The following is a 27,156-nucleotide window of genomic DNA, read 5'->3' as shown; positions in this document are numbered from 1 at the left end:
TCACATTTATTGATTTGTGGATATTGTACCATCCTTGCATTCCTGGGATAAACCCTACTTGGTCATGGTGTATGATCTTTCTGATGTACTGCTGGATCCAATTTGCTAGAATTTTGTTGAGGATTTTGGCATCTACATTCATGAGGGATATTGGCCTGTAATTCTCCTTCATTGTGTTGTCTTTATCTGGTTTTGGTATTAGGGTGATGCTGGCTTCATAGAAGGAGCTTGCAAGTGTTCCTTCCTCTTCAATTTTTTGGAATAGTCTGAGGAGGATAGGTTTTAGTTCTTCCTTGAATGTTTGGTAAAACTCTCCTGTGAAGCCGTCTGGTCCTGGGCTTTTGTTTGCCGGAAGCTCTTTGATGACTGCTTCAATTTCTTTCATAGTTACAGGCATGTTGAGTAGATTTTTCCTGATTGAGTTTTGGAAGGTTATATTTTTCTAGGAATATGTCCATTTCCTCCAGGTTGTCCAGTTTGTTGTAATAGAGTTGTTCGTAGTATTTTTTAATAATCCTTTGTATTTCGGCGGGATCTGTTGTTATTTCACCTCTTTCATTTCTGATTTTGTTTATTTGGGTCCTCTCTCTTTGCTTCTTGGTGAGCCTGGCTAGAGGTTCATCAATCTTGTTTATCCTTTCAAAGAACCAGCTCTTGGTTTTGTTGATCTTTTGTATTGTTTCTTTGATCTCTATGTCGTTTATCTCTGCTCTGATCTTTATTATTTCCTTCCTTCTGCTTACACTGGGCTTTTCTTGTTGCTCTTTTTCTAACTCTTTGAGTTGTTGGGTTAGGTAATTTATTACCATTGTTTCTTGTTTTTTGCAGTAGGCTTGTAGAGCTATGAACTTCCCTCTCAAGACTGCTTTCGCTGTGTCCCATAGATTTTGGATTGTAGTGTTTTCATTGTCATTTGTTGCCATGATGTTTTTTATTTCTTCTTGGATCTCTCTGGTAACCCAGTCATGGTTTAATAGCATGCTGTTTAGTCTCCATGTGTTTGATTTCTTTGAGTTGTTTTTATTGTAGTTGATTTCCCATTTTATGCCACTGTGGTCTGAGAAGATGCTTGATATGATTTCTATCTTCTTGAATTTGAAGAGACTTTGCCTATGTCCCAACATATGGTCTATCTTTGAAAATGACCCATGTGCACTTGAGAAGAATGTATATTCTGTGGCTTTGGGGTGAAATGTTCTGAAGATGTCAATTAATTCCATCTGGTCTAGTGAGTCATTTAGGATTGATGTTTCTTTGCTGATTTTTTGTTTAGAGGATTTGTCCAATGGTGATAGTGGGGTATTAAAGTCTCCTACTATGATTGTATTGCTGTCAATCTCTCCCTTGATATCCTCCAGGAGTTTTTTTATGTATTTGGGTGCTCCTGTATTGGGTGCGTATATGTTTACCAGAGTTATTTCTTCTTATTGGATTTCTCCCTTTAGTATTATGAAGTGGCCTTCCTTATCTCTTGTTATGTCCTTCAGTTTGAGATCTAATTTGTCAGATATAAATATTGCTACCCCAGCTTTTTTTTCATTTCCATTTGCCTGGAAAACCTTTTTCCATCCCTTCACCCTCAGTCTGTGTGCGTCTTTTTTTCTGAGGTGGGTTTCTTGTAGACAGCAGATATATGGGTCGTGTTTTCTTATCCAATCCGTTACCCTATGTCTTTTGATTGGGGCATTTAATCCATTTACATTTAAAGTTATTATTGACAGGTACTTGTTTGTCACCATTCCTATTCCTTACCCCTGTGTTACTTCTTCGCTTCCTGTTTCTTTCTTTCTTTCTTTTTTTTTTTTTTTTTTTTTACAGCAGACCCTTTAGCATTTCTTGCATTGCTGGTTTGGTGGTAATAAATTCCCTTAGTCCTTTTTTGTCTGTGAAGCTCCTGATTTCACCTTCAATTTTGATTGACAGCCTTGCTGGGTACAGTATTCTTGGATTCAGACCCTTCCTTTGCATGACTTTGTATATTTCATTCCATTCCCTTCTGGCCTGATGAGTTTCTGTTGAGAAATCAGTTGCTAGTCTGATGGTGGTTCCTTTGTAGGTAACTTTCTGTCTCTCTCTTGCCGCTTTTAAGATTCTTACTTTGTCATTGGTTTTTGACAATTTAATTATAATGTGCCTTGGCATCCGTCTTTTGGGGTTCATTTTGCTTGGGACTCTGTGAGCTTCTTGGATTTGTGTGGGTTTTTTCTTCCCTATATCAGGGAAATTTTCTGTTATTATTTCTTCAAATAGGTTTTCTATTCCTTGCTCAGCTTCCTTTCCTTCTGGAACCCCTATTATGCGGATGTTGTTTTGTTTCGTGTTGTCCCAAAGTTCCCTTAGGCTCTCCTCCTGCCTTTTAATTTTTGTTTCTAGAAGTTGCTCTACTTGGGTATTTTTTCCCATCTTGTCTTCTAGCTTACTGATGTGGTCCTCTGCTTCTTCTAGTCTACTCTTGATGCTTTCTATTGAGTTCTTTACAGCAGCGATGTCATTTTTCATTTCTTCTTGGTTCTTCTTCATTTCCTCTTGGTTCTTGCTCATATTGTCGAATTTGTCTTCCATTCTTTTCAGCCACCTTATGACCATTTCTCTGAATTCTTTCTCTGGAAGGTTGCTTACCTCCATTTCGTTTACTTCCTTTTCTGGTGATGCCTGCTTTTCTTTCATATGTGGGCTGTGTCTTTGTCTCCCCATGGTCTCTCTTCTCTGGGTGTCTGGTTATGTTGTTCTCTCTCTCCTGGGTTGATTTAAAGGCACAAAATACAGCACTACCAGGTTCAACTCACAAGGCACTGAACAGAAATGTATTCACGATATTAATAACCTCCAATAAAGGTGACCACCAGAGAAAGGCAAATTAGGTGATAGGAGAGAAAGAAGAAGAGGAAAAAGAAAGAAAGAAGAAGAAGAAGAAAAAAGGAGTGTCAAAATGAAATTGGGAAAAGGGAAAGAAAAAAAAAGAAAAAAAAAAGTAAGAGAGACAAGATAGAGACTAAGAGAGAAAGGGGAACAGACTATATATATTGGGGATAAAACTCCAATAGAACAATCACTAATCCCAGCAAATGCCAGCAACAAGTACCTGGGGATTAATACAAACTACAACACCAACTAATATTGAGTGAGGCAAGGGAAAACAGAAGCACAAAACAAACAAAAAATAAACAAAAGAAAAATAAGCAAAACAATCTCACAATAAAAGCATAAAAATTCAATATAATCAACATTGAAGCGAACAACAACAAAAGGACAGAGAGAAAAACAATTTTTTGGATAGTTAAGACAGCGAAGAGAGAGGTGTGTATGGACTTGGAGCAGGGGATTGGAGATTAGATATGTAAGTAGGGTGAAATTTTAACAAGGGGTAAACAGAAAGAATAGGGAAAATCTAAAGCAGGAAAGGGGTAAGATAAACAGGACACCGAAAAGGGGAAGGTTAGGAAGAGAGTGATGGCATAAAGGTAGAGTTGAGATAGAGTAAAAGGATGCTAAAGGAAAGATAAAAATAGAATGTAGAACCCTAATCCCAAAATAAAATGAAGAGAAAATAAAATGACACTTAAAAAAAAAAAAGATAAAATAGCAGTAGTAATAATACGGATTGAAAATAAAAATGTAATAATTAAAAAGGTAAAATCAAGTGATGAAAAAAGAAAAAAAGTTAGTTTCTTGAGTAAAAGATGCAAAAAATGAAAATAAAAAAATAAAAAAATAGAAAATAAAAATAAAATGTGGAGTAGTGAAGGTCATTCACTTCCTCTGTTGTTCTGTTTGGCACGCCTGTTTCTCAGTCCGGACAGTATTGCAGTTCCCTGCGTTCCACTGCTCTTCAGTGTTATAAGCCAGTCCTGATTTTAAGCAGGCGGTGTGTCTTAATTTCTCGTATTCCTTTATTTTTGATTACACAAGAGTCAATTTGTGATTCAGCCCCTGGGTGGCAGTGTTTCTGGATTGACTTCCGGGTCTATCTATGGCCTCTCTAGGCAGTGTTAGAGCCTTCTTTCCCTGTGGCACTCATTACCGGTTTGTGGGAGTGGGCTGCCTCAGAGCTGGTTCTCCGATGGTCACTCCCCCCTCCGATCCCCAGGTTCCAGAAAAACAACTTTCCCCTGCAGTCTCCCAGGGTGTCCCCAACTGGGTGATCCTATGTATTGGGCTTAGTAATCAGAAGCAAGGATTTGAAGAGGAAAAAGCCCAAGTGTGCGAACTCCGGGGCTGCCCGTAAGCCTAGGCGCCCGGGGAACTCCGGGGCTGCGCGTAAGTCTGGGCATCCTGAAATTCTTAGGGTGTCCCTGCACTTCAGATCAAAATGGGTTGCTTTTTAGAGAGCCCTTCTGTTAGCAGCTCTGAGGACCCCTTTCCACATTCACAGATCACGCCAGCCCCAACAGCCACGGATTTTTCTAGGCACAGACTTCCCTGGTCCTCCAGCTCCCGCAAAACGTGCGTTCCTCTCTCCTGCAGGGACCAGAGACCTCACCTTATCCCAGGCGAAATCTGACCTTTCTGTGGTGGAGTGTAGAGCTCCTCTGAACCCATGTGTTTGCACCAATTGGGGAGCGTTGTTCTGGGGCTCGCACCTGTTCCGTGGGTTCCGCAGTTGTGGATTCTCAGGCTTCCGATAAACTCCACTTTCCGGTTCCAGATGGCGCAGACTCCGCGTCCAAGCCCGCAGCTCCGGGAGGGGACCCAGCCGCAATTGGTGCTGCGAGGTCAGGGGAACCCCGTCTAGCAGTCCCCCACCTTCTTCTGGAGTTCAGCTGTCTCCCAACTTGCCAACAAACACTCCTTGTGCGACCCTCAGCTGTTCTTTCTTTCTGCTCCGGGACAAGGCTCGGAACACGTCTGTCTATTCTGCCGCCATTATTGCCTCCCTCAATCAACTGCCAAGTTTATATTTTAAATATGTGCAGCTTATTAAATGTTAATTTTATCTAAACTAGAGGCCCAGTGCACCGGTGGGGTCCCTTGGCCTGGCCTGTGGGGATCGGGCTGAAACCGGTTCTCAGACATCCCCCGATGGGTCCTGGATTGCAAGAGGGCGACTCTTGGGTGATGCAACCCAGAATTGGGCTCCCTCCTCTCTGGTTCAGGGTGCATCACCCGAGAACCGCTGCTGCCAAGTGACCGTAGCTTGGCAGCTCCTGTGTTGAGCATATGCCCCCTGATGGTCAGTGCGCGTCATAGCTACTGGCCAGTCTGCCAGTCACTTAGGCTTTTATATCTACACTAATAAAAGAGAAATATGTAAATTGACCATACCTCTGCGACATCCACCAGCCAATCAGGAGTGAGTAGGCAAATTAACCCAACAAAGATGGTGGGTTAATTTGCATATGCAGGCGCAGAGCGGCCGGGCGGGGCGGGACGCCTGCTATGAGGGAGAGGGCGGGGGGTGGAGGGAGTTACAGGAGTGGTGGTGCTCCGGCCGGAGCGGAGCAGACTTAAGGCTCCTGCCAGAGCGAAGACTGAAGGCTCCTGCCGGAGTGAAGACGGAAGGCGGTAGCTAGAACGAAGGCCTGGGTGCCGGGTGCCGGAGGAAAACCAGTGCTGGCAGCCAGGGGAAGGAAGGCCTATTGCACGAATCTTCATGCAACAGGCCTCTAGTATATAGATAAAGCTGCAAGAATAAGTCACCAGGTCATGTTTCTTTCAGAGAGTGGAAAGATTACTGATAACAACTGAATCATTAAGATAGGTAAAGAAAGTAGAACTCATTATAAGGAGCTGTATCATGGAAGATATTTTATGGTTTTATTAACTTACTATGTAATTAAAAAGAAACCTGACCAATATTTAGGAATATAGTGGTTTCTCAATCATTCATCACATCACCTTAAGACAGTCTTTTTCTTACACTTTCTGATGTATTTGTAATAAAGTATTACATAATATTTTGTGTTCTGTTTTCATTTAGTATATACCTCTTTCTGCCCTTTCTACCTAATTAAAAAAATATTTAAAGCCTGCATTTATTTTGTTGCACTAATTACATTAGTTCCTTAATTTATGGGATAGTTTTTTGTAGACTTAAATAAGTATTCTGTTTGTAGTAGAATTCAGCAGAGTATTAAATACTGTTACTTTAAAAGGAGGGAATCAAATGATAGTAGGCAATCATAAAATTGAGTTAGAAACTGCATCAGAAAATGTCTTCATTTGTAAATAAGCCTTTATTGGTCACTTGTAGATGGCAAATACTGTACCATTTTGGTTGGATAGGTTGTGTGGATTGAAATATTAATTGTTATTTTATATAAAATGTAATGATAAAATTATAACCATACTTTTGAAGCTGAAGGTCAGGACTCTTGATTTAGTATATTTCTGTCTAGAGAGGACAGGTGCCATTCAAATGTTGAGGGATAATGCCAGTTTGGAGAACTCACTATATAAAAAGTACTTGTTTGCTTTTGGCAGAAAGATGCAGTATAAATTTAAGTATACGAGAACCCCAAATTCTTTTTTTATTGGTAAATTCTCACAAAGTGAATGTCTGCTACTTAACTTGAATAAGCATTGATTTAAAAAAATGCATTTATAGCTGTTTAAGATATAAATAAAAATTAGGGTTTAAAATATGAATAGAAATCAGAATAGAAGTAGACATTGTAGCAGAAATATACTGTATTTTTCCGTGTATAAGACACTATTTTTTGTCCTAAAATTGTTAGACTGAAAATCAAAGGGCATCTTACACATGGAAATCAGCCGAGGAGGGAGCCTCGCACGTGCATAGCTGCCCATACCTTGTCAAACAGGCTTCCTCCAATCACGAGCTTTATTGTTACTGACATCAGCTGATGCCGTAATTGGAGGTGGAGAGTGCACAGATGCAACAGGGACTGGAGCATTCTGAACCCATAAAGATGTCACATAAAGAGATAAATACTAGTATGCGATTATCTTACTCTGCAAAATTCAAACTGAATGTAATCAGCTATGCAAAAGAGCATGGAAATTGAGCTGCAGAGAGACAATTTGGACCTCTTTCCACTAAGTGTATGATCAGACTGTGGAGAAATCAGGAAGAACCACTCCTTAAGATGCCAAAAAAGAAGAAAGCCTTAAGAGGAAAACCAGCAAAATGTTTAAAATATTGATTTCTTTTTTGTGAGTTGGAAAAGTTTGGGGGTGTCTTGTACATGGGGGAGTCTTATACACGGAAAAATATGGTAATTATCTGTGTATTAAAAATACAAATTTAGTATTATAGGAACATACCTAGGTAGTTATGAAGGTATTATTCTAAACTAGTGGTCGGCAAACCGCGGCTCGCGAGCTACATGCGGCTCTTTGGCCCCTTGAGTGGCTCTTCCACAAAATACCATGGCCTGGGCGAGTCTATTTTGAAGAAGTGGCGTTAGAAGAAGTTTAAATTTAAAAAATTTGGCTCTCAAAAGAAATTTCAATCGTTGTACTGTTGATATTTGGCTCTGTTGACTAATGAGTTTGCCGACCACTGTTTTAAACCATAAGGCAGGAATAATAAAACTTTGATCTTCTTTTTCACTATTTCTTTCTCAGTTTATTTCATTCTCTTTAGTGTTGTTGATGTTAGACAAATAATTTATATAACCCAAGTAAGTTTGAGTCTTCATTCTAGATACAACCTTCACCTCCTTTAGCTAAGATAAATTGTTTATTTTCTGATAAATAGATAATTCATTTTATTGTGATTGGTTTTAGTCACCAGTTTTGCCTTGTCTGTTAACAAAGTATTTTTCTTAACATGTTAAAGGTATGTGCCCATGCTGTTGTACTTCATAAAACCCTTATTTATTTTCTGAAACAGTAATATTAAAGCAGTTTTAAGAGTACATTTTTAATTATAGTTATTATAACTAATTTTATTATGAAAAAGTATTCATTATTATACTTATCATTACATTAAATATTTCTGGTTCTCTAATCTGGCTGTAGGAATTTGTATTATATGTTAGTAATAGTAGCTTTAATCTCTTATTCCTAGATTTTGTTTTTTTTGTGTGTGAGCTGTATCTAAATCCTGTATAATTTATTTTTCTGCTCTTTAAATCCTTTTAGTCAAATATTCAGAGTTGAATAAAAAAGAAACCTTTCAAACCACCACTCAAGGGAAATGCCTAACCATCTTAAAGGAGGGAGGATTTTAGGCTCTTTTTTTTAAAAAAAAATATTTTTATTTCAGAGAGGAAAGAAGAGGGAGAGAGAGAGAGAGAGAGAGAGAGAGAGAAACATCCATGATGAGAGAGAATCATGGATTGGCTGCCTCCTGCAGGTCCCTCACCGGGTATTGAGCCCACAACCCGGGCATGTGCCCCTGACCGGAATCAAACCAGGGACCCCTCAGTTCGCAGGCCGACACTCTATCCACCGAGCCAAACCAGCCAGGGCTAAGCTCTTTTTTTTACTTCTTAATTAAAATTTACCTTTGGGTAGGTTTTTTGCATCTGTGGTGGTTGGATATCTAGAAGTTGCAGTTTAGTGTGTAAATTTTCAGTTACATTTTTAATAAGTTACTTTAATAATTTTTTTTAAGTTTAAATTGTTATTGTTTAAAGTATTACATGAGTCTCCTTTTCCCCCCATTGACCTCTCCCTGGCTGCTCCCACTCCCCAGCACATGCCCTCTCCCCCCTACTATGTCCATTGGTTATGCTCATATGCATGCGTACAAGTCCTTTGGTTCATCTCTTACCCCTACCCTCCACTACCTTCCCTCTGAGGTTTTACAGTCTGATCGATGCTTCTCTATCTCTGGATCTGTTTTTGTTCATCAGTTTATGTTGTTCATTATATTCTATAAATGAGTGAGATCATGTGATATTTATCTTTCTCTGACTGGCTTATTTTGCTTAACATAATGCTCTCCAGTTCATCCATGCTGTTGCAAATGGTAAGAATTCCTTCTTTTTTACAGCAGTGTAGTATGCTATTGTGTAGCTATACCACAGTTTTCTAATCCACTTATCTACTGATGGGCTATTTTAATAAATTTTGAGGTTCTTTATACTTTGTTAGAATGACATTTTATGATGATGTTTGGCAAAGGCGGAATAGACTTTCACCACCTATTTCTCATTTATAGGATTCCTTAAAAGTAGTCTTTCAAATTAATTTAAATAGGTTTAATATAGAGAAACTCAGCTTTGAAATCAGATATACTGTTATTCATAGTAATTGTAAGATATATATGAAGTAGAAATTGGGTAATATCTATTTCTCAGGAACATGCTACTAAAAAGTTTTGTATGTATATCTAATTTTCTTTGTCTAAATTTGCTGTTTCTTAGTAATCTTGTAGTCCTGAAGTCCTCATATTTCATAGACATTTTGAACTCTTTTACTAAGGTACCTGATTGCTTTTATCTTGATTCCATCTTCTAAAATAGGTTTAAGATTAACTAGTACACACAGATTTAGCTCCAAAGTGATCCTTTTAGTAGCCATTTGTTCCTTACAACTAGGGATTAACATGTGTTGGCTTATTTTGTACTCCAGAAATTAAGGAGTTGATCATACTTTTAAAGAACATGCCATAATTTTGGAAAACTTTAGAATTTGGAAGATTTTAGTGTGTGTGTGTGTGTGTGGGGGGATTACATATTTCTCCTTAGAAAATTTATTTTGTAGCAGGCCTGATACCCTCTCTTCCCTGAATTTCATGTCTTGGATGTGGGCAGTAAAAGAGGTTCATTCTATATATTTATATTTTAATTAAGCTCAGATTAACATTTCCTCTGTATTTTATCACTTTGTGTTTAATTTTCTCTGGCATGCACCTGGTAAAATATCATTTGTTTTAGAGTTTAAAATTAGGGTAGCCTGTTGACTTATCTTTCAAATTTAATATTTTGAATTCTAACTTGACTGTTTAAAGTGTCATTCGTATCAGATAGGGAAGTTTTCTTGGATTGTATAGTAATTAGTCCACATCTGATTTTCTGCCTTCTTTATTCTAATGATTAGTTCTAAAATACTTTTGAGTGATGAAATTCTTCGTGTCATGACTCAGTGTTTTAAATTTAGTTTATATGTATACATAAAATGTGGGTTAAAGTATGAACATACTGAATTATTTCTTTGGTTGAACTTCCTGGAAGTTGAATTCAAATGATATCACTCATGGTAATGGTCATTGAATCTTTATTGCACTTAAGCATGTAGAATTTAAAATGGTCACCATTTCAGCCCTGGCTGGTGGGCTCAGTGGTTAGAGCGTCCTCCCTCCTTCAGGGTTCTCTGGTTCATGGTCAAGGGAGAGTACCTGGGTTGCAGGTTCCATTCCTACCCCAGTTGGTGTGTACGGGAGGCAACCAATCGATGTCTCTCTCACATTGATGTGTTTTTCTCTCTTCTCTCTCCTTTTCTCTCTCTGACCCCCTCCCTTCCTCCCTTTCACTCTTTCTTAAAAAAAACAATCAATGGAAAAAATATCCTCGGGTGAGGATTAACAAAAACAATTTAATGAAATAAAATATTTATTAAAATATATAAAATAAAATATTTAGAAAAATATTTAGGATATTCATTTGTTTCACATGGACAAAAATATAGACCATTTATGAATTCGAAATACAGTCTCATGTTCTAGTAATTCTTTATTTTATATCCTTAAACGAGGATATGTGTTTATTGATTTTGAGCGAGCGAGCGAGAGAGAGAGAGAAAGAAAGAGAGAGAGAAATATCAATTAGAGAGAGAAACATCAATTGTTTGCCTCTGGTACTGGCTCCTACTAGGGATTGAAACCACAGCCTAGGTAAGTTCCCTGACCGGGAATTGAACCCACAACCTTTTGGTATACAGGACGATGCTCCAACCAACTGAGCCACCCAGCTAGAGCTGTTTTAGTAGTTCTTAAAGCCAAAAGTACCATGCCACTTGAATATATAAAATGTGACTTACAAATGATGAAGAAAATTTTTAATGTAATTATATGGCAAAATATTTTTAATATAAAATAAGTTACATGTGATACTTTGCAGGCATTGGGGCCTCTATTGTGTTTTTCTTCTATCTTGATTTTTTTTCCATGTATGCCTTGTTTATAAGTTTTTTCTGGTCTTAACTCTGTTACTTAAATGTATGGTACCATATTATTGAGAAAATGTCCTAAATGCTTATAGGAAAGGAAGTGATTAATTTTGGAATAAAGGCAGTTTTGACCTTCATACTGGTAGAATTGGTTTAAAGATACTAAATTTGAAACTTGTTGCTCAGTTTTGAGGTAGTTTCAACCTCTCAGTTCTCTAAAATGTCTTAGGATACTTTGGTAATGATGCACATTTGATAATAAAGGCAAATTTTGCATGTTTCTGAGGTTAAACTCTGCAAGTGAAATTAAAATTCACAAATTTGATTTAAAAATTAAAAACTCCCTTAAAATATATTTATACCATCCCAAAATATGAAAACTAAAAAACACTGTAAATCTTTTCAGTAAAATATTCTACTCAGTAAATAAAACACTGTGGAATAATGCCTAGTAGATTCAATGTCTTTTTTGGGCTTAAAGTGTGTTAACTTACTATATTTGATTTTTAAATAGACACCAAATCCTACTGCAAGCGAGTTTATTCCTAAAGGAGGATCAACCTCCAGGCTGAGTAATGTGTCCCAGTCAAATATGTCTGCCTTCTCTCAAGTTTTCTCTCACCCATCCATGGGAAGTCCTGCTGCTGCTGGATTAGCACCAGGTAAGTTGGGTAACTTTCCAGTGAGTTCCAGATGTTAAATCTGTAAGCACCATTTGCTGTTAGTTTATCAGAACTGAAATTGTATACTTGAATGATTCACATTTGAACACATTATAAGTTTTATGTTCCAGATTTTGGTACCAGAGTTGAAAAATTAAAAGCGAAATTAAGATATGAAAAAAAAATTTTTAAGCGTGTTTAATAGCACAGAAATAAACTTGAAGAAAATGGTTATTTAGGAAAAATATCTGGACCTTAGTATTTCCCTTTTTTAAAAGTCAGTGCTATTTCACTCAAAAACTTCTGTAAGAACATAAGAAATAAAATATTGATGAGTATGTGTGCTTCACAGCCCTAAATTTCTAAAGAGTAGCTTATTCTCTGTAATTCAAAATATAAGTTTAGATGTACTTCTTACCTTTCAGATGTTTGGTTATAAGTCTGTAACAGTAATTCTTTTTAATCCTTACTCGAAGATATGGTGTTTTTATTTTTTAAAAAATACATACTGATTTGAGAGAAAGAAAAAGAGAGAAACATCAATCAGTTGCCTCCCATACCTGCCACAGCCTGGGTATATGCCTTGACTGGAAATTGAACCTGGCAACCTTTTGGTATATGGGACAATGTTCCAAATCAGCTGAGCCACTTGGCCAAGGCTGTAATAGTAATTTTTAATTGGGTAAAGTATTATAAACAATAGTAGAAAATAAATAGTAGGGAAGAATGTATTAGGGGTCACTGAGGTAGGCAAAACAATATTTCTCAGTCATTTTCTTCCAAGTTTACCTATAATGATAGAATAATTTGGACAAATGTACTTATAACCTCTTATAACCTTAGGCACGGTTCATAGTGACCCTTTGAGAACTCTTTTTTTTTTTTAAGTTCTCTGTTATTAAATATCTTAATAATTCATTCAAATTTTGCCTTCTAGTCCGTGATATAAGCATTTATTATAATAATAAGAAAAATTTTGTAGATAATTAACATCACCCAGCTCTACTGTGATGTATCTTAATCAGAAAAGTAAGCTATGCAAAATTATATTGAATTTATCATAAGGGCTGAGCAGGTTATCTTGTGTCTGTAAAATGTTTGAGCTCCCCACACAGATTATGTTTCTAGAACCTGTACTGGACAATCATCACTTGGCCTTGAATGTTTCAAAAAACAGAAACAAAATGAAATATATGCACACTAAATGAAGCCAAACTATCTAGCTGGATCAGCCTGCCTTCAGGGCTTAACCAAATTATTAAGAGAAATCATTAGGTTTGATACTGATAAGGAATCAAGGACCTTTTGGAGAAGAATGAGGGAAGGTAATGATAACTTTATGGAACAGAGCATCTGGTTTAGCATGTAAAATATCAAATGTACTCAGGCTAAATAACCTTGTGCTGCCAAGGGTTTTATCAATGCCTCCTTCCCCTAACTTTCTCTCCCACTCTTTTTCTCCACTCATCTCCCCCTTCTTTTCAGCCCCTTTCCCCTCACTTGTCCCCTTAGCTTTTCTTCTACCCTCAGGTTTAGTTAAATTTGTAAACATTTTCCCTTCTTCTCTAGAGAGCAGTGTCAGAATTGAATATTCCTGATAGCCTAAAGGTTTTACTTGTAAGTAATATGCTACTATGGTTTTTCTCCCATTGAAGTGTGTTCACATTGTGTACACGAGCATAATCTCCATGTCAGCTATACATCTAAAATTTCTTAGAGATTGTCCAGACTTCCAAGCAGTGTATATAAAGCACCCACAATAATGGTATCCATATGCCAGTTAGTTGGCTTTTGTAATTAAGTACCAGTTTATTTTGGCATAATAATACATCTTCCCTTGTTTCAAAAATTAACATTTTGTTCATATCTTTGATCAGACTTGTTCAAGCTTGCCATTAAAAATGGGCTTTATAAATATTGGGGGAGTTAAAAATGTCAAAGACAATTTTAGATCTTGAAAATGTTTAGTTAAAAAAATCCATAATGCTGTGGTATTTAAGTGTTTTAATAGGCATTGTGTGTAGGTAGGTGTCTCATTTGCCCCCATTGGGTGTTATAACCTAAATTTGGGATGAAATTAATTAATTTAAAAATTAAATTAGGTGAGAAACTACTAATTTTTCTACATAGTTCTAATGTTAAAATGACTAATTACTGTCTGGAACCATTGAAAGTAAGTCAGTATGTCATATTAAATACATTCCTAAAATTTTTATACATGTTATTTAAAAATTGTTCTTCATTAAAATGAGAATCAACTAAGCTAAAACATTTTCCAAAAATACTGGAATGATGAATTGTTTTGCACTTATTATTTCTTCATAATTCTTTTAGTTAATGGCTTAATACTCTCTGGAGATGAGCAAAGAAAAAATTAAGTCTGACTGACTTTCAGGAAACCATTTTACCCCCCTACCCCCAATGTCTTCCATTACTTTTTACCCACAAATGCTATTTTTTCCAAGGCCTATGAAAAATTGTAAAATTTCTACTTTATTGTTGTAGAATAAAAAAGGTCATGAAGTTTACCTGAGTGATGATTTAATTGATCATTAGTGTTTCTTGTCTACTATAGGTATAACCTATTGATAATTTTGCTATAAAGTTTCATTTTATTTTTTTCAACTTCTAGTCCAGATTATTATCCTTGAAAATATATCAAACTACTGTTTTTCTGAAATCTCTCTATATAAAAAGCTAATATGCAAAGTGTCCCCTTGCAAAGTGTTCCATCTGGAGTTTGACCCGGAGGTGGGGAGTTCAATCGCTAGCTATGATATGCGCTGACCACGAGGGGGTGGCGCGGAACGAAGGAAGGCCCAGCCAGCAGCTGGAAGACCCTGATCGGCCCTGATCGCTGGCCAGGCCTAGGGACCTTACCTGTGCATGAATTTCGTGCACCGGGCCTCTAGTATATATAAATGAAGCCATAAATATTTTGACATTCAAAGTAAACTACAGCAATGTCATTTTTATCATCTATGAAAAAATACAAACTTAAATATATATCTTGACTACAATGTAAACATATTTGAACAAAGTTGAGTAGATATTAAGATTTGTAATTTCCTCAAATTGTAAGAAATGAAAGCACAATTCTGGGAACATGGTAGATCCTGAGCAAATCAAGTCTCTTTTTTAAAAACTTCTTTTGATCACTTTTAAAATGATTCATATTTTTAAAAAAGTATTAATGCAACAAGTGAAACTTTAAATAAAAGTTATTTGAATTTATTTATAGCTAATTAGATTTAAGAAGTATTTAGAAGTATTAAAAATATGCAGCCCATGTTGTGTTTCCATTGAATTGTATACACAACCATTTTATTTTATTTTAGTTTAAGAAATCAAGGATTTATAGTTTACTTGTTTTATGCACATTTAACCTAAGAACAATAGCAAAATCTCTATCTTCTATGAAGGTAGTTGTTATATGAGTATGTGATATGGCATTTAACTTGGGCACTTTCTCTGGTCACAGCTTATCCTGATGTTCAAAAGTTAAAAAGCACTGGTTTAACACAGCCTTAGTAAAATTTATTTCAGTTTATTTCCAGAGCGTGTTATAGTAAGAGTACTTTTAAAATAATGCATAAGTCTAAAGATATATTTTTCTAATAGCCTTTGCTTTAGGCAAACAGTTTTTTAATAGATTTTTAGGGATGAAAATATGATTACACTAAGTATATGAAATAATAGTTTATGCTTTAATTTTTTTGTGCCATGAAAATAATTTTATCATGAGAACCAATTGCTGAAAGTTCTTCTTAATCAGAATTTTTCCTAAGAGTGTTTTGATTTGGTAGTAGACTTAGTAAACTAAGTTTTGATGTGCTTTAATTACCTCAAAATTAGCCACAGTCTGTTTGAAAGTGTCTAAGAGAGGTAGTAACAGGAGCATACAGTTCTGGATGGTATATGATACATCATCTGGTGGCTTAGTGCAATTTTGACTCAGGAATTGAGCATCTCTTATTCTGCTTAATTGTGTGTGGACACTTGGGAGGGGCAGAGGGGAGTTCTTTGATTTGAAAATGCCATAATTGATTCATAAATGAAAGAGCTGTAAATGAGTATTTTCAAATATTGTTCTTTCAAGATAAGGATGGTACAGATATTTGGACCATTTGAAATACTTTATTGTAAATTATTATGGCAAATCTCAGATGATTGATTTGGGGAAAAGCATTTATTTATACTAAACTTAAAATTATTAAATAATTGTATTCTTTTTTTATGCTTTTAGATCCAGATCTTGAAATACTTAGTCATTTCTTATATATTCCTGAGGGTACCAGATTGATGGGTAAAACTGGCTAATATTCTGTAATATATTTTTGGCTTGTTCAAGGTGTGGTGAAAGGGGAAAATTTATATTCATTATTCTTGTTCAAAAGTATTGAAGTACTAAACTTTATATTATATAATACATTATTTAAAATAGAGTTATTTATTTTTGTGCTTTTGAAAGGTTTGGATTAGGCGATTCCTTTTAATTGTAAAGTTCAATGCTAAAAAGTAAAGTTTTGATTCATTAGCTCTATGGCATTTCATATCATAGACGAATACAATGGAAGCTTAATTCAATTGCATAGTAGTTGGCTTATGTGATAATCTAATATTGGTTATTGATCCAGGTGGAACCTTTAGGGTTCACATAGTTCAGCCTTGTTCCAGTTTAGAGGTGGCATTCCTGATAGATTATAATCTAGCTTCTGCTCTGTCATTTATAGAAGCAATAAGGAATTCATTATTTAATCAAGGCAGCCCAGTGTACATTTTTATAGTTTGAATAAAATAGAAAATTATATCATATTTGAATTAAACTTACTCTTGTCTTTTACCTACTAGTCCTATTTCTTTTTCTTTATATTGAATGGAATAAATAAAAATCTTTTCTGCTTGATAGTGCTTTCAATTATTATTATTATTATTTTTTAGGCTAGTTGTTTGTATGTGTGTGTCCATGTAACTGATCTGTTTGTATGACTGAAAAACAAGAGAGAGAACAGACTGGAAAAATAATTGCTAAAATTAACTAACTGTATAGGTAAAAAATCATGAACTGTTGTAAGTCATAATGGCTGGAACACTAATTAAATCCACAGGCATTCTATCTCACTGTATCACTACTCTGATATCTAGCTAAGGAGTGTATATACCATTAGGAAAAGAGGGCACTCTGTTAACAGTCTTGCAGATGGTGAATATCTTAAGTTCATATTTAAAGTATATCTTAGTCTCTACATTAAAATCACTAAGGGCATAAAAATTTCATAAGCTATCATTTTAGATTGCTTTATGTTTCACTAAATGGTATAATTACTGAAAGTAAAAATTATAAAAATAATTCTGTAGTTCTTAAACATTATCATGTTTTATAGGTTGTAACTCTAAACAGATGTAATTATTTTTCAAAAGTCTACAGATTCTGTGGGACTTTCAAGTAATTCTGTCATAGTATTTTGATATTTCAGTTTCAGCTGATTTCTCTGAATTATTTTTACACCAAATAGCAGCAGAGTTGGGTTAGCATTAAAATGTTCTAATTGTTTTAAATATCAGTCTGGATTTCCTGAGCATATTACAAATTCCTAAATAGAAGGGATCTTTTCATTTCTTATCTTGTACAAACTAGTTTCTTTTCTGTTTTGGAAAAAAATGTTTTAATTGGTGGGTTTCTCTTAAGTACAGTGAATTTGAATGAGTCAGTAAACATCTTTGATGAACTTCTAGAAAATGCAAACGTTCAAGAGGATATAGATGAATAGTCATATAAGGAACAGAAATAATCCTGTTGAAAGTTTAACTGCATCAGAACTAGAGTCACTGTGTTTTGAAGTGCTAAAACATTCTTAAAACCAGTTAAAATATTTATAAGAATTATGTTTAAATTGCATGTTTCCAATTTTTGTAACTACTTTGTTTTTCAGGTATATTCAGCAGACTCGCTCAAACCTTTCAAGGTTTTCTTATTGGGATTGCTTTCTACATTAAAAAAGAAAATAAAAATTTATAGTTAAGATCTGGGACCCTTGAGGTTTTGTGAAGAGGGCCTTTTCACTACCCTGTAATGTTGAGCTTATCCTAGACAGGGGCTGCTCTGTGTATGCATGTATATGGATATAGATGTTGATGTCCCAAGGAAGGTTACTAACTGTTGAACTGTAGAGCCATAATTGGCTTGGGAGTACTTGGTGGCTCTATTTCTTTCCCAGTTGGGAATTTCAAGAAACTGAGGCAAGACATTAATGGTACAGAGAGGGATGTGGCTGCTGCATCTGACTTGGAGACCTGTCAGGTAAGGCTTAAATAGTTCCCAGTAGGCACTGTTCTACTGGTTGAGAAATCCTTGGTTAATGTGTTCTGTTAGGTTTGAGAGATGCTGTTGTGGACTTCCTGTTTAAATCTCATATATTGGCTAACTTGTCCCTTAATTAAGGGGTAGGTTACTTGTTACTTGTCCCTTAATTAAGGAGTGGCTAGGGCTCTCTTTGACTATAGGTTCAATAGTGTACACCTGCAGTGATGTTATTGCTGCTCTTGAGATACTTTCATTGGGCTCCATTGCCTTTAGAATATGGTACCAGTTTTTCTACTAAAGTAGCTGTGGCATTTGGGATACCCTTTGATCACCATGTTTTAGCATCTTTATTTCTGTAATATGAGATGATTTTAAGTCTTTCTAATCTAAAATTCTATTGTTTTGTGACACATTTATCTATAGGAGATAGGTACACTAAAAAGAGACAGAAATGAAGACAGTGATGAGAGGTAACAGAAAGAGAAGAGTTTGATTTTTGTTTTAGACTTTAAAAGGATTTCAAAGGCATATGGACTTCCTGTGTAAATTGGAAATCCTATCAAGGCTGCCTTTGCATCCTAGGTGGAGATGAGGGGAGTTTTGTTTCCATAGTATGAGATTAGAGTCTGCAGTAACTCAGAGTGCTGTAGTGGTTTTGGATTAACTGAGAGGCAGAGAGAGCACATTCCTGATTCTTTCCTGGAGGTGGAAAGTTAGAAATCAGTCTTTTTCTTTCCTTTTAATCAAATAATTTAAGAGCTCCAGGGATCATTTTTTCTTTAACCATTTGATATTAATGGTATCTAGTGCATTGTAGCTACTCAGTGGAGAGGGAGAGTGTTTGTGTAAATAAAAGTACTGTGCTGTGTGTAACATGTCTACGAAGGGTCCTTTAATTCTGTAGGAGTAAACTCAATGGTGGCAGCCTCTTCTGTTTCTTGAATTTGATTCTTCTCAGTTTGGTCATATTCATATAGTATATGAAAGTCATCTTTTTTCTTACTCCTTTTGCCTTTCAGATGTGCAGTTACCCTGAGTAGGGATGTGGGAACAGTCTTAGTGAAAGGAGTGGAATTAAGATATGTATCCCTTTTAAGACCTAGTGCACACAAACATGTAAAACCTACCATGAATATTCAGATGAGTACTGCATGTTTATATGGTGATAATGTTTATTTTTGATGTTTTTTTAGTCACAAATCTCATACATATTGATATGTCTGAAGTGAGATGTTTTCCTATTTCATAAACATCTTCCCATATTTTAGATGTGGTTATCCAGATTTCAGATTGATATTCCTATAAATTGAAACTAGTAACTAAAAGTCTCATTGTGGGGCTTTGTATTTTTTAGAAAACAGTAAAATGAACAAGATAGTAATATTAATTGTAGTCATCAAACTGCTGTCTAAGCCATAATTTTGTATGGACTATAATCTTACTGCCCACTGTTTGTGATGTTGAAACCAATAGATCCAAAATGTAATGACTTCACAGGACAGAAATTCATTTCTTGCTTTGTAACGGTCCAGGCAGGTGTTCAGTTGTCTGGGATGCACTCCTCCAGACAGTCACTTAGGGATCCAGGTGAAGTGGCTTCTAGGTATCTCTCCAGTCATCTGGAAGGGGGAAAGCATGGAAGAAGATGAGTGGGAAGTTGTTATGGACAAGTCTGGAAATGGGAAGCTCCTCCAGTGATGATGGTCTACCAAAATCTAAACTCTATTTTTTTAAAGGGGCTTAGCTACATTTCCCAGGCTTTTCTGAATGCAAAATTTTAACAGTTGAATTATGTATATACATTTTTGGGCATTATCTTACTTGCATCTTTTGTATCTGCGGCTACAATAATTGATTTATCCAGCATTGTAAGAAATGAAGCTTTCCAGCAGACCTTACTTATTTGGATATCAGACATGTTATAGCTTTGTCAAAACTTTACATTTTAAGCAATTTTTCAAAGAAAGATTTCCAAAATTTGCAGTACTCTGTTGCATCAGACAAAATATAATGTTATTTTTAATGACGTGTTCAGCTTTACGTACCTCAGTGATTGTATTGAATCAGAATACAATTGATACCCTTTAGGTGCGTTCATAGAGCAATTTGTAATTACTTAGATTTTTACCCTTTCCGTTGTCCTCCTGCCCCAATATATTAGATTATAACTCTTTGAAGGTAAGGCCTTTCTCTTGTTCTCTGAATCTGTTATGTGATGCTGATTAGATTAGATTTCTTGGGATGCCTTTTTGAGATCCACAGCTCTACTAGGTGCTATCTTCTCTCCTCCTCTTTTTTTTTCGGTTTTTTAAAACTACATTTTTATTGATTTCAAAGAGGAAGAGAGAGGGAGAGAGAGATAGAAACATCAATGATGAGAGAGAATCATTGATCGCTGCCTCCTTCACACCCCCTACAGGATATCAAGCCGCAACTTGGGCATGTGCCCTGACCAGGAATTGAACTGTGACCTTCTGGTTCATAGATCGACATTCAACCACTGCCATGCTGGGCACAAATACAATTTTAATAGAACTGGGGAACAGGAATTTCTCTTACTTTAGTAATGTTAATGAGACAAAAATAGTGTAAATTAATTAGTATAATATGTCTAATAAAGCTTTCAGAACACCTGAAAAATGAATAGCATAAGTATCTTGGGTGTTTAAAATGTAAAAACCCATGAATCTAGAATAAGGTAATCAGTTATTTGCACATTACATTTCAATATATATGCTTTGAAATTTTTATGTAGAAATCCAAAGTTAAAACTACAGTATTGATTAATATTAATCTTACATTATTTTTTGTGAATATAATTTTTTATAATCAGCCACACTTATCTTGGAGTAAGTTTCTGGTTTATAAACAACACAACATAATTTATCATTATGAATGAAGGATACCATTTACTCAAACATTCACTATCACTTGAGAAGAAAAAATGGTTCTTTTGGTCCAAAAGAGTTTGGTAGCTAACATCTGTTCTCTTCCCATTTTGTTTTGAACTTTAATTTTAAATAACCTAAGTGTTATGATGTAAAAGATTGCCATCATTGCAGACGCTAGGGAAGATCTCATTTCAAATCATTTGGCCAAATTTGGGGGCAAGCAGGTCAGTATTCTGTTTCTTCAAATATTGTAGTGATCAAAGTAAGTTACCTCTATACAGGCCAGAGGGTATAGTTCTTAAAATTGTAATCCAAGCCCTAAAAGTTTCATAATGTTTTTTTAAAAATGTGGACAGCTTACATTTTTAGGGTTTTAGGCACTGTAGTTCACACATGGTCAGTATTCTAATAATATTTATTGAATTATTTAATGAAAACTCATATGGAAATAAGGCTATTGATATAGTATGACTGAAGTTACTGTGTGTAGACATGGAAGGCAGAATAGTTGTACAGGCTGTGGTCCCTATCAAATACTACGTAAAGAGTATGTGGTTGATAAAGCTCACGTTACATTCATAATATGAAAAAGTATTTGCCTAAATTCGGTCAATGAGATCTAATAAATTTTGTGAGTAATTTTTAGGGTTTTAATGGTTTTATTAATGCTTATAATATTTCTAGTATCCAGTACCCAAAATGATTATATACATCAGTTGCTGAAATTCTGTATATATTGAGGGGAAAACCAGGAATGGAAACTGAATTGCATTTATTCTGGCCAGATAGATCCACATGGCTTCTATTAAAGATTATTTACATGTATAAAACCAAAGTAAATACAGAAAGCTTTTTGGAGTGTATTGAAACCTGTCATTTTTGTTGTGTAATGTAATGAAGAGAGAAAATATTTGTACTTTTAATCAGATATGATTTTTATAAATTGAAATGTTACTTTAATTTAGTAGTTGAGCATTTCATACCTTTTCTTTATATTTTTCTAAAAGTAAACACAATGCTAGTTCTTTATATTTCTTAAAATAATGAAAAAGAATACTTTATTCATGATGAAAATAAAACTTAAAACATTATGAATTAAATAGTATAGATTTTTCTTGTTTGATATACAGTTCTCTAGAGTCTTGCATATTAATTACTTATATTCCATTTTATTCATCTTACTAGTTAATTCACAGCATTTAAAAAATTTTTAAATCATTTATACATTTTAAGCTCTTCTGTAGAGAAGCAGGGATTTTGTGATTTGCTCAATTGCATTGTTTTTTAAAATTTTGGAAATTATGACATAAATTTTTGCAGTTGTGACTTTTTCTTTTGGAAGAAAAGTATATTGTGTGGTTTGTGTGCATTTTTTATGCTGTGAACTAATTTTGTGTGTGAATAGTTTATATATTTCTTTTTTTAGTTTTTAATTATAAATCTTTATTATTGAAGTATTACATATGTCCCATTATTTCCCCCATTGACCCCTTCTAGCCCACCCCCAACCCCCACCCTCACCCCAGGCCTTCACCAACCTATTGCCTGTGTCCATGGGTTATGCATATATGCATACATGTTCTTGGTTGATCTCTTTCTTGAGGAAGATTTAGGGCTATCTCAGGATGTCATAGGCAAAAATCAGGGTTATAGTTTTCCTCATCTACCCAATTTTCCTGATGAGAGAGCTCTGAGTTTTTAGTTTTTTGTTTTTTTTTTAAATATGTTTTTGTTGATTTCAGAGAGAGAAAGGAAGGAAAAAGGGATAGAAACATTGATGAGAGAGAATCATCAATTGGCTGCCTCCTGCCTGCTCCCTATTGGGGATCAAGCCCATGTGTTTGAACAGTGACCTGGTTCATAGGTCATTGTTCAACCATTGAGACCACTGGCCAGGCAAGCTCGAAGTTTTTAATCTTTATTTGTATAAAAAGACTATATTTATAATTTAAAATTTTTATCTAATGAAAACTAATTTATTTCCAGAGAAGTTTTTAGTTTTGTTGTATTAAACAAAATGACTTGGTGAAATAAATATTAATACATCTCCAGTTTTTTTAATCATACACACACACACACACACACACACACACACACACACACACACACACACACTCTAGAGGCCTGGTGCACGAAATTCGTGCACTTGGTGGGAGGGGGTCCCTTAGCCCAGCCTGGGCCCTCTCGCAGTCCAGGAGCCCTTGGGGAATGTCCGACTGATGGCGCAGAGTGATTGGGGCTGGCGCCAGCAGGGAGTGTGAGCAGGGCCGGCACAGTCAGCGGGTGTGAGTGGCGACTGCTGCCCTAATCACTTCTCAGGAGCAGGGGGAGGTGGAGAAGCCCTCAGGGGCAATCAGGGCTGGCAGCCGCCACTCATACCCACTGATGGCGCCGAGCAATTGGGACTGACGCCAGGCATCGGCAGCGGGTGCAAGTGGTGGCTCCAGTGCTGGCAGCGGGTGCAAGCGGGACTGTCACTGGCAGCGGGTGCGAGTGGCGACTGCCGGCCCCAATCGCCCCTCAGGAGCAGGGGGAGGTGGAGAAGCCCTGAGGGGTGATCGGGGCCGGCAGCCACCACTTGTACCTGCTGATAGCGCTGAGCAATCGGGGTCCAGCACTGGTTGCTGGCAGTGGGTGTGAGCGGCGGCTCCAGTGCTGGCAGCAGGTGCAAGTGGGGTTGGCACCAGCAGCAGGTGTGAGCGCCGGGCAGGACCACAGTGTGCAGGAGCAAAGAATTTTCAGTAACCATGAGAGGCTTGCCCTGATGACAGCGATTGGCACCCCACCTTGGTCTGGCGCCCCTGCTCACCTGCTCCACCATCCCACCTCAGCCAACGCCCACCATATTCTGCACTCTGCCACCTGCTGCTGGCGCCCGCCATGTTTCGCACGTGCCTCCTGGTGGTCAGTGCACATCATAGCAACCAGTTGTTCGGTTGTTTGGTTATTCTGCCTTTTGGTCTATTTGCATATTAGGCTTTTATTATATAGGATGGATATATATATATATGTTAATCCTCACCTGAAGATATTTTTTCCATTGTTTTTTTTTAAATAAATCTTTATTGTTCAGATTATTACAATTGTTCCTCTCCCCCCCCCCCCCCGTAGCTCACCTCCACACGGTTCCCACCCCCCCTCAGTCCTTCCCCACCCCCCGCACTGTCCTCATCCATAGGTGTACGACCTTTGTCCAGTCCTTTCCCGCACCCCCCACACCCTTTTCCCCCGAGAATTGTCAGTCCACTCCCTTTCTATGCCTCTGATTCTATTATATTCACCAGTTTATTCTGTTCATCAGATTTTTTATTCACTTGATTTTTAGATTCCCTTGTTGATAGATATGTATTTGTTGTTCATAATTTTTATGTTTACCTTTTTCTTCTTCTTCCTCTTCTTAAAGAATACCTTTCAGCATTTCACATAATACTGGTTTGGCGGTGATGAACTCCTTTAGCTTTTTCTTATCTGTGAAGCTCTTTATCAGCCCTTCAATTCTGAATGATAGCTTTGCTGGGTAGAGTAATCTTGGTTGTAGGTTCTTGCTATTCATCACTTTGAAAATTTCTTGCCACTCCCGTCTGGCCTGCATAGTTTCTGTTGAGAAATCAGCTGACAGTCGTATGGGTACTCCCTTGTAGGTAACTAACTGTTTTTCTCTTGCTGCTTTTAATATTCTCTCTCTGTCTTTTGCTCTTGGCATTTTAATTATGATGTGTCTTGGTGTGGTCCTCTTTGGATTCCTTTTGTTTGGGATTCTGTGCGCTTCCTGGACTTGTAAGTCTATTTCTTTCACCAGGTGGGGGAAGTTTTCTGTCATTATTGCTTCAAATAGGTTTTCAGTATCTTGCTCTCTCTCTTCTTCTGGCACCCCCATATTTCTGATGTTGGTACGCTTGAAGTTGTCCCAGAGTCTTCTTACATTATCTTCAACTTTTTGGATTCTTTTTTCTTTGTGCTTTTCTGGTTGGGTGTTTTTTGTTTCTTCGCATTTCAAATCTTTGACTTGATTCTTGCGATCCTCTGGTCTGCTGTTGGATCTCTGTATATTACTTTTTATTTCAGTCAGTGTATGCTTAATTTCTAGTTGGTCCTTTTTCATATCCTCAAGGGTCTCACTAAATTTATCGGCCTTTTCTAGAAAATTCTTGAAGAACCTTCTAACCGTGGTTTTGAACTCTATATCCAGTCGTTTGCTGTCCTCCATTTCTTTCATTTGTGACCTGTTTCTTTGTTTCCACATTTTGGCTGCTTCCCTGAGTTGATAGAGTGGCTTTGTGTGCTAGGTGTCCTATAGGGCCCAGTGGCTCAGCCTCCCCAGTTACCTGAGGTGGACACTCTTGGTGCACCCCTTTGTGGGCTGTGTGCACAGTCTTGTTGTAGTTAAGTCTTGATTGTTGTTGGTATCACTGGGAGCAATGGACCTCCAGGCCAGTTGGCTGTGAGGATCAGCTGTGTCTATGATGGGAGAACTTCTGTGCTGGAGACACCCTTATGAGGCAAGACTTGCTTCAGTGGGGCTTTGGTGCTCACTGAGTCTGCCCCCTGAGTGTATCCCTTATGGATCTGCGGAGTTGTAATCTGGATGGTCCTACTCTGACCCCTGGGTACAGTGGCTCTTGGATCTCCAAGGAGGTGCTAATTTAGCCTCTGCCTGCGGCCACCCAGCAGGAGCTACGGAGAGATCTGCAGATTCCTCTTCTTTGTTTGGGTTTTGGAGGTGCCCAGATGAGGCCCAGCTGTGAAGCAATGCAAGCTGCTCCTGGGCCTTGGGCCTTGTTTTGGATATTCTGGGTCTCACTGACTCAGCTGCAGTTTGTTAGGTAAGTTTAGATTTCAAAGGACCAGGCCATTCATATGCAAAAGCCTCTGCTCACAGCTTGGATGGGGCAGAGTTTCAGGGCAGAGCAAACAGCAATGGCTTCCCATCAGCCCTGCCCTAAGAGGCCCCTGAGTTTCAGTGTTCCTTGGTAATCGCTGCAAGCACCTCTGAGAGAAAGCCGCCCTCAAGTTCCACCCACTGCTAGACAGTCCAGTTCCTCCCTGTATGAGTCTGGGTCCTCAGAGTCTCGCCTGGAACTGGAGTTCAGTGCAGTCAGGAGCTTTTGTCTTCCTCCCGCTTGAAAAAGATAGCCACGTACTCAGTTGCTAGCCCTCTCCGCGTGCATGTGCGCATTCTGTACCTCTTCTGCAGCTCCTGTGAGTCTCAGTGTGCTTTTCTCTTTCCTTCTAGTTGTAGAATTTCCATGTAAAATTTCCAATTTTCTCTTTCCTTCTAGTTGTAGCCTTCCTGTGGTTCTGGATGATGTTTGTTTTGTCTTTTAGTTGTAGTTTTTTTTTTTTTTTTTTTTAATATATTTTATTGATATTTTACAGAGAGGAAGGGAGAGGGATAGAGAGCTAGAAACATTGATGAGAGAGAAACATCGATCAGCTGCCTCCTGCACACCTCCCACTGGGGATGTGCCCGCAACCAAGGTACATGCCCTTGACCGGAATCGAACCCTGGACCCTTCAGTCCACAGGCCGACGCTCTACCCACTGAGCCAAACCGGTTTCGGCTAGTTGTAGTTTTGAAGTTGTTGTGCGAGGCAGCAGTTCAGGTGTTTACCTATGCCGCCATCTTGGTTTCTCCTCTTCCATTGATTTTTTAGAAAAAGTGGAAGGAAGTGAGGAAGAGGGAGAGACAGAGAGAGGGGAACATTGCTGTTAGACACATGCATTGGTTGCCTCCTGCATGTGCCCTTACCGGGGCCAGGGATCAAACCTGCAATCCAGGTATGTACCCTTGACTGGGAATTGAACTGTGACCCTTCGGTGTGTGGGCAGATCCTCTAACCAGTGAGCAACTCTGGCCAGGGCCTTCTCCAGTTTTTTTAAATTTGAGAAATTTACATTTATTGAGGGGTTTTGTTTCTCATACTTAACTCCTAGAGGTAATTTTGTATGTACTTATAATCACAGAAAATAACATTAATTACCCATGGGGAAATTGCTTGGAGAAACTTTTAAGCACATGTTTTAGATTATTTTTTATCATAAAGTAATACTATATTGAAACTGAAATCAGTGGGGAACATGACTAATCTCTAATCCCCTTCAAAAAAGTAAGGTCTTTTTTAAATATAATTGTGTAAAGTAATCCTTTTATTTTGCCACTCGAACAATTTTGACTTTTAACACTAATATACAATAAGACAGTAAAGTTGCTTATATTCATGAAATATTTCTGATTATAATGGATTTATCTCATGGCCTCAACCATTAATACTAGAAGAAG

General features: G+C 37.1%; 1 protein-coding gene across 4 annotated transcripts in view; it reads left to right on the top strand.

Moving 5' to 3' along the window:
- The window catches only part of PAN3 (poly(A) specific ribonuclease subunit PAN3), a gene marked incomplete at its 5' end in the record, with an annotated part of 196,405 nt that overhangs the window by 90,087 nt on the left and 79,162 nt on the right, over positions 1-27,156 (top strand). For all 4 annotated transcript variants that reach the window (XM_080658498.1, XM_080658497.1, XM_080658496.1 and 1 more), the window contains one exon: positions 11,534-11,681. In XM_080658498.1, the coding sequence (XP_080514624.1) occupies positions 11,534-11,681 (148 nt within the window). The remainder of the gene's footprint in view (positions 1-11,533; positions 11,682-27,156) is intronic.

Source organism: Plecotus auritus, assembly GCF_963455305.1.
Source record: "Plecotus auritus genome assembly, chromosome: 3".
NCBI lineage: Eukaryota > Metazoa > Chordata > Mammalia > Chiroptera > Vespertilionidae > Plecotus > Plecotus auritus.
Note: the sequence above shows the minus strand (reverse complement) of the source record. Positions and strands in the feature narration are given on the sequence as shown.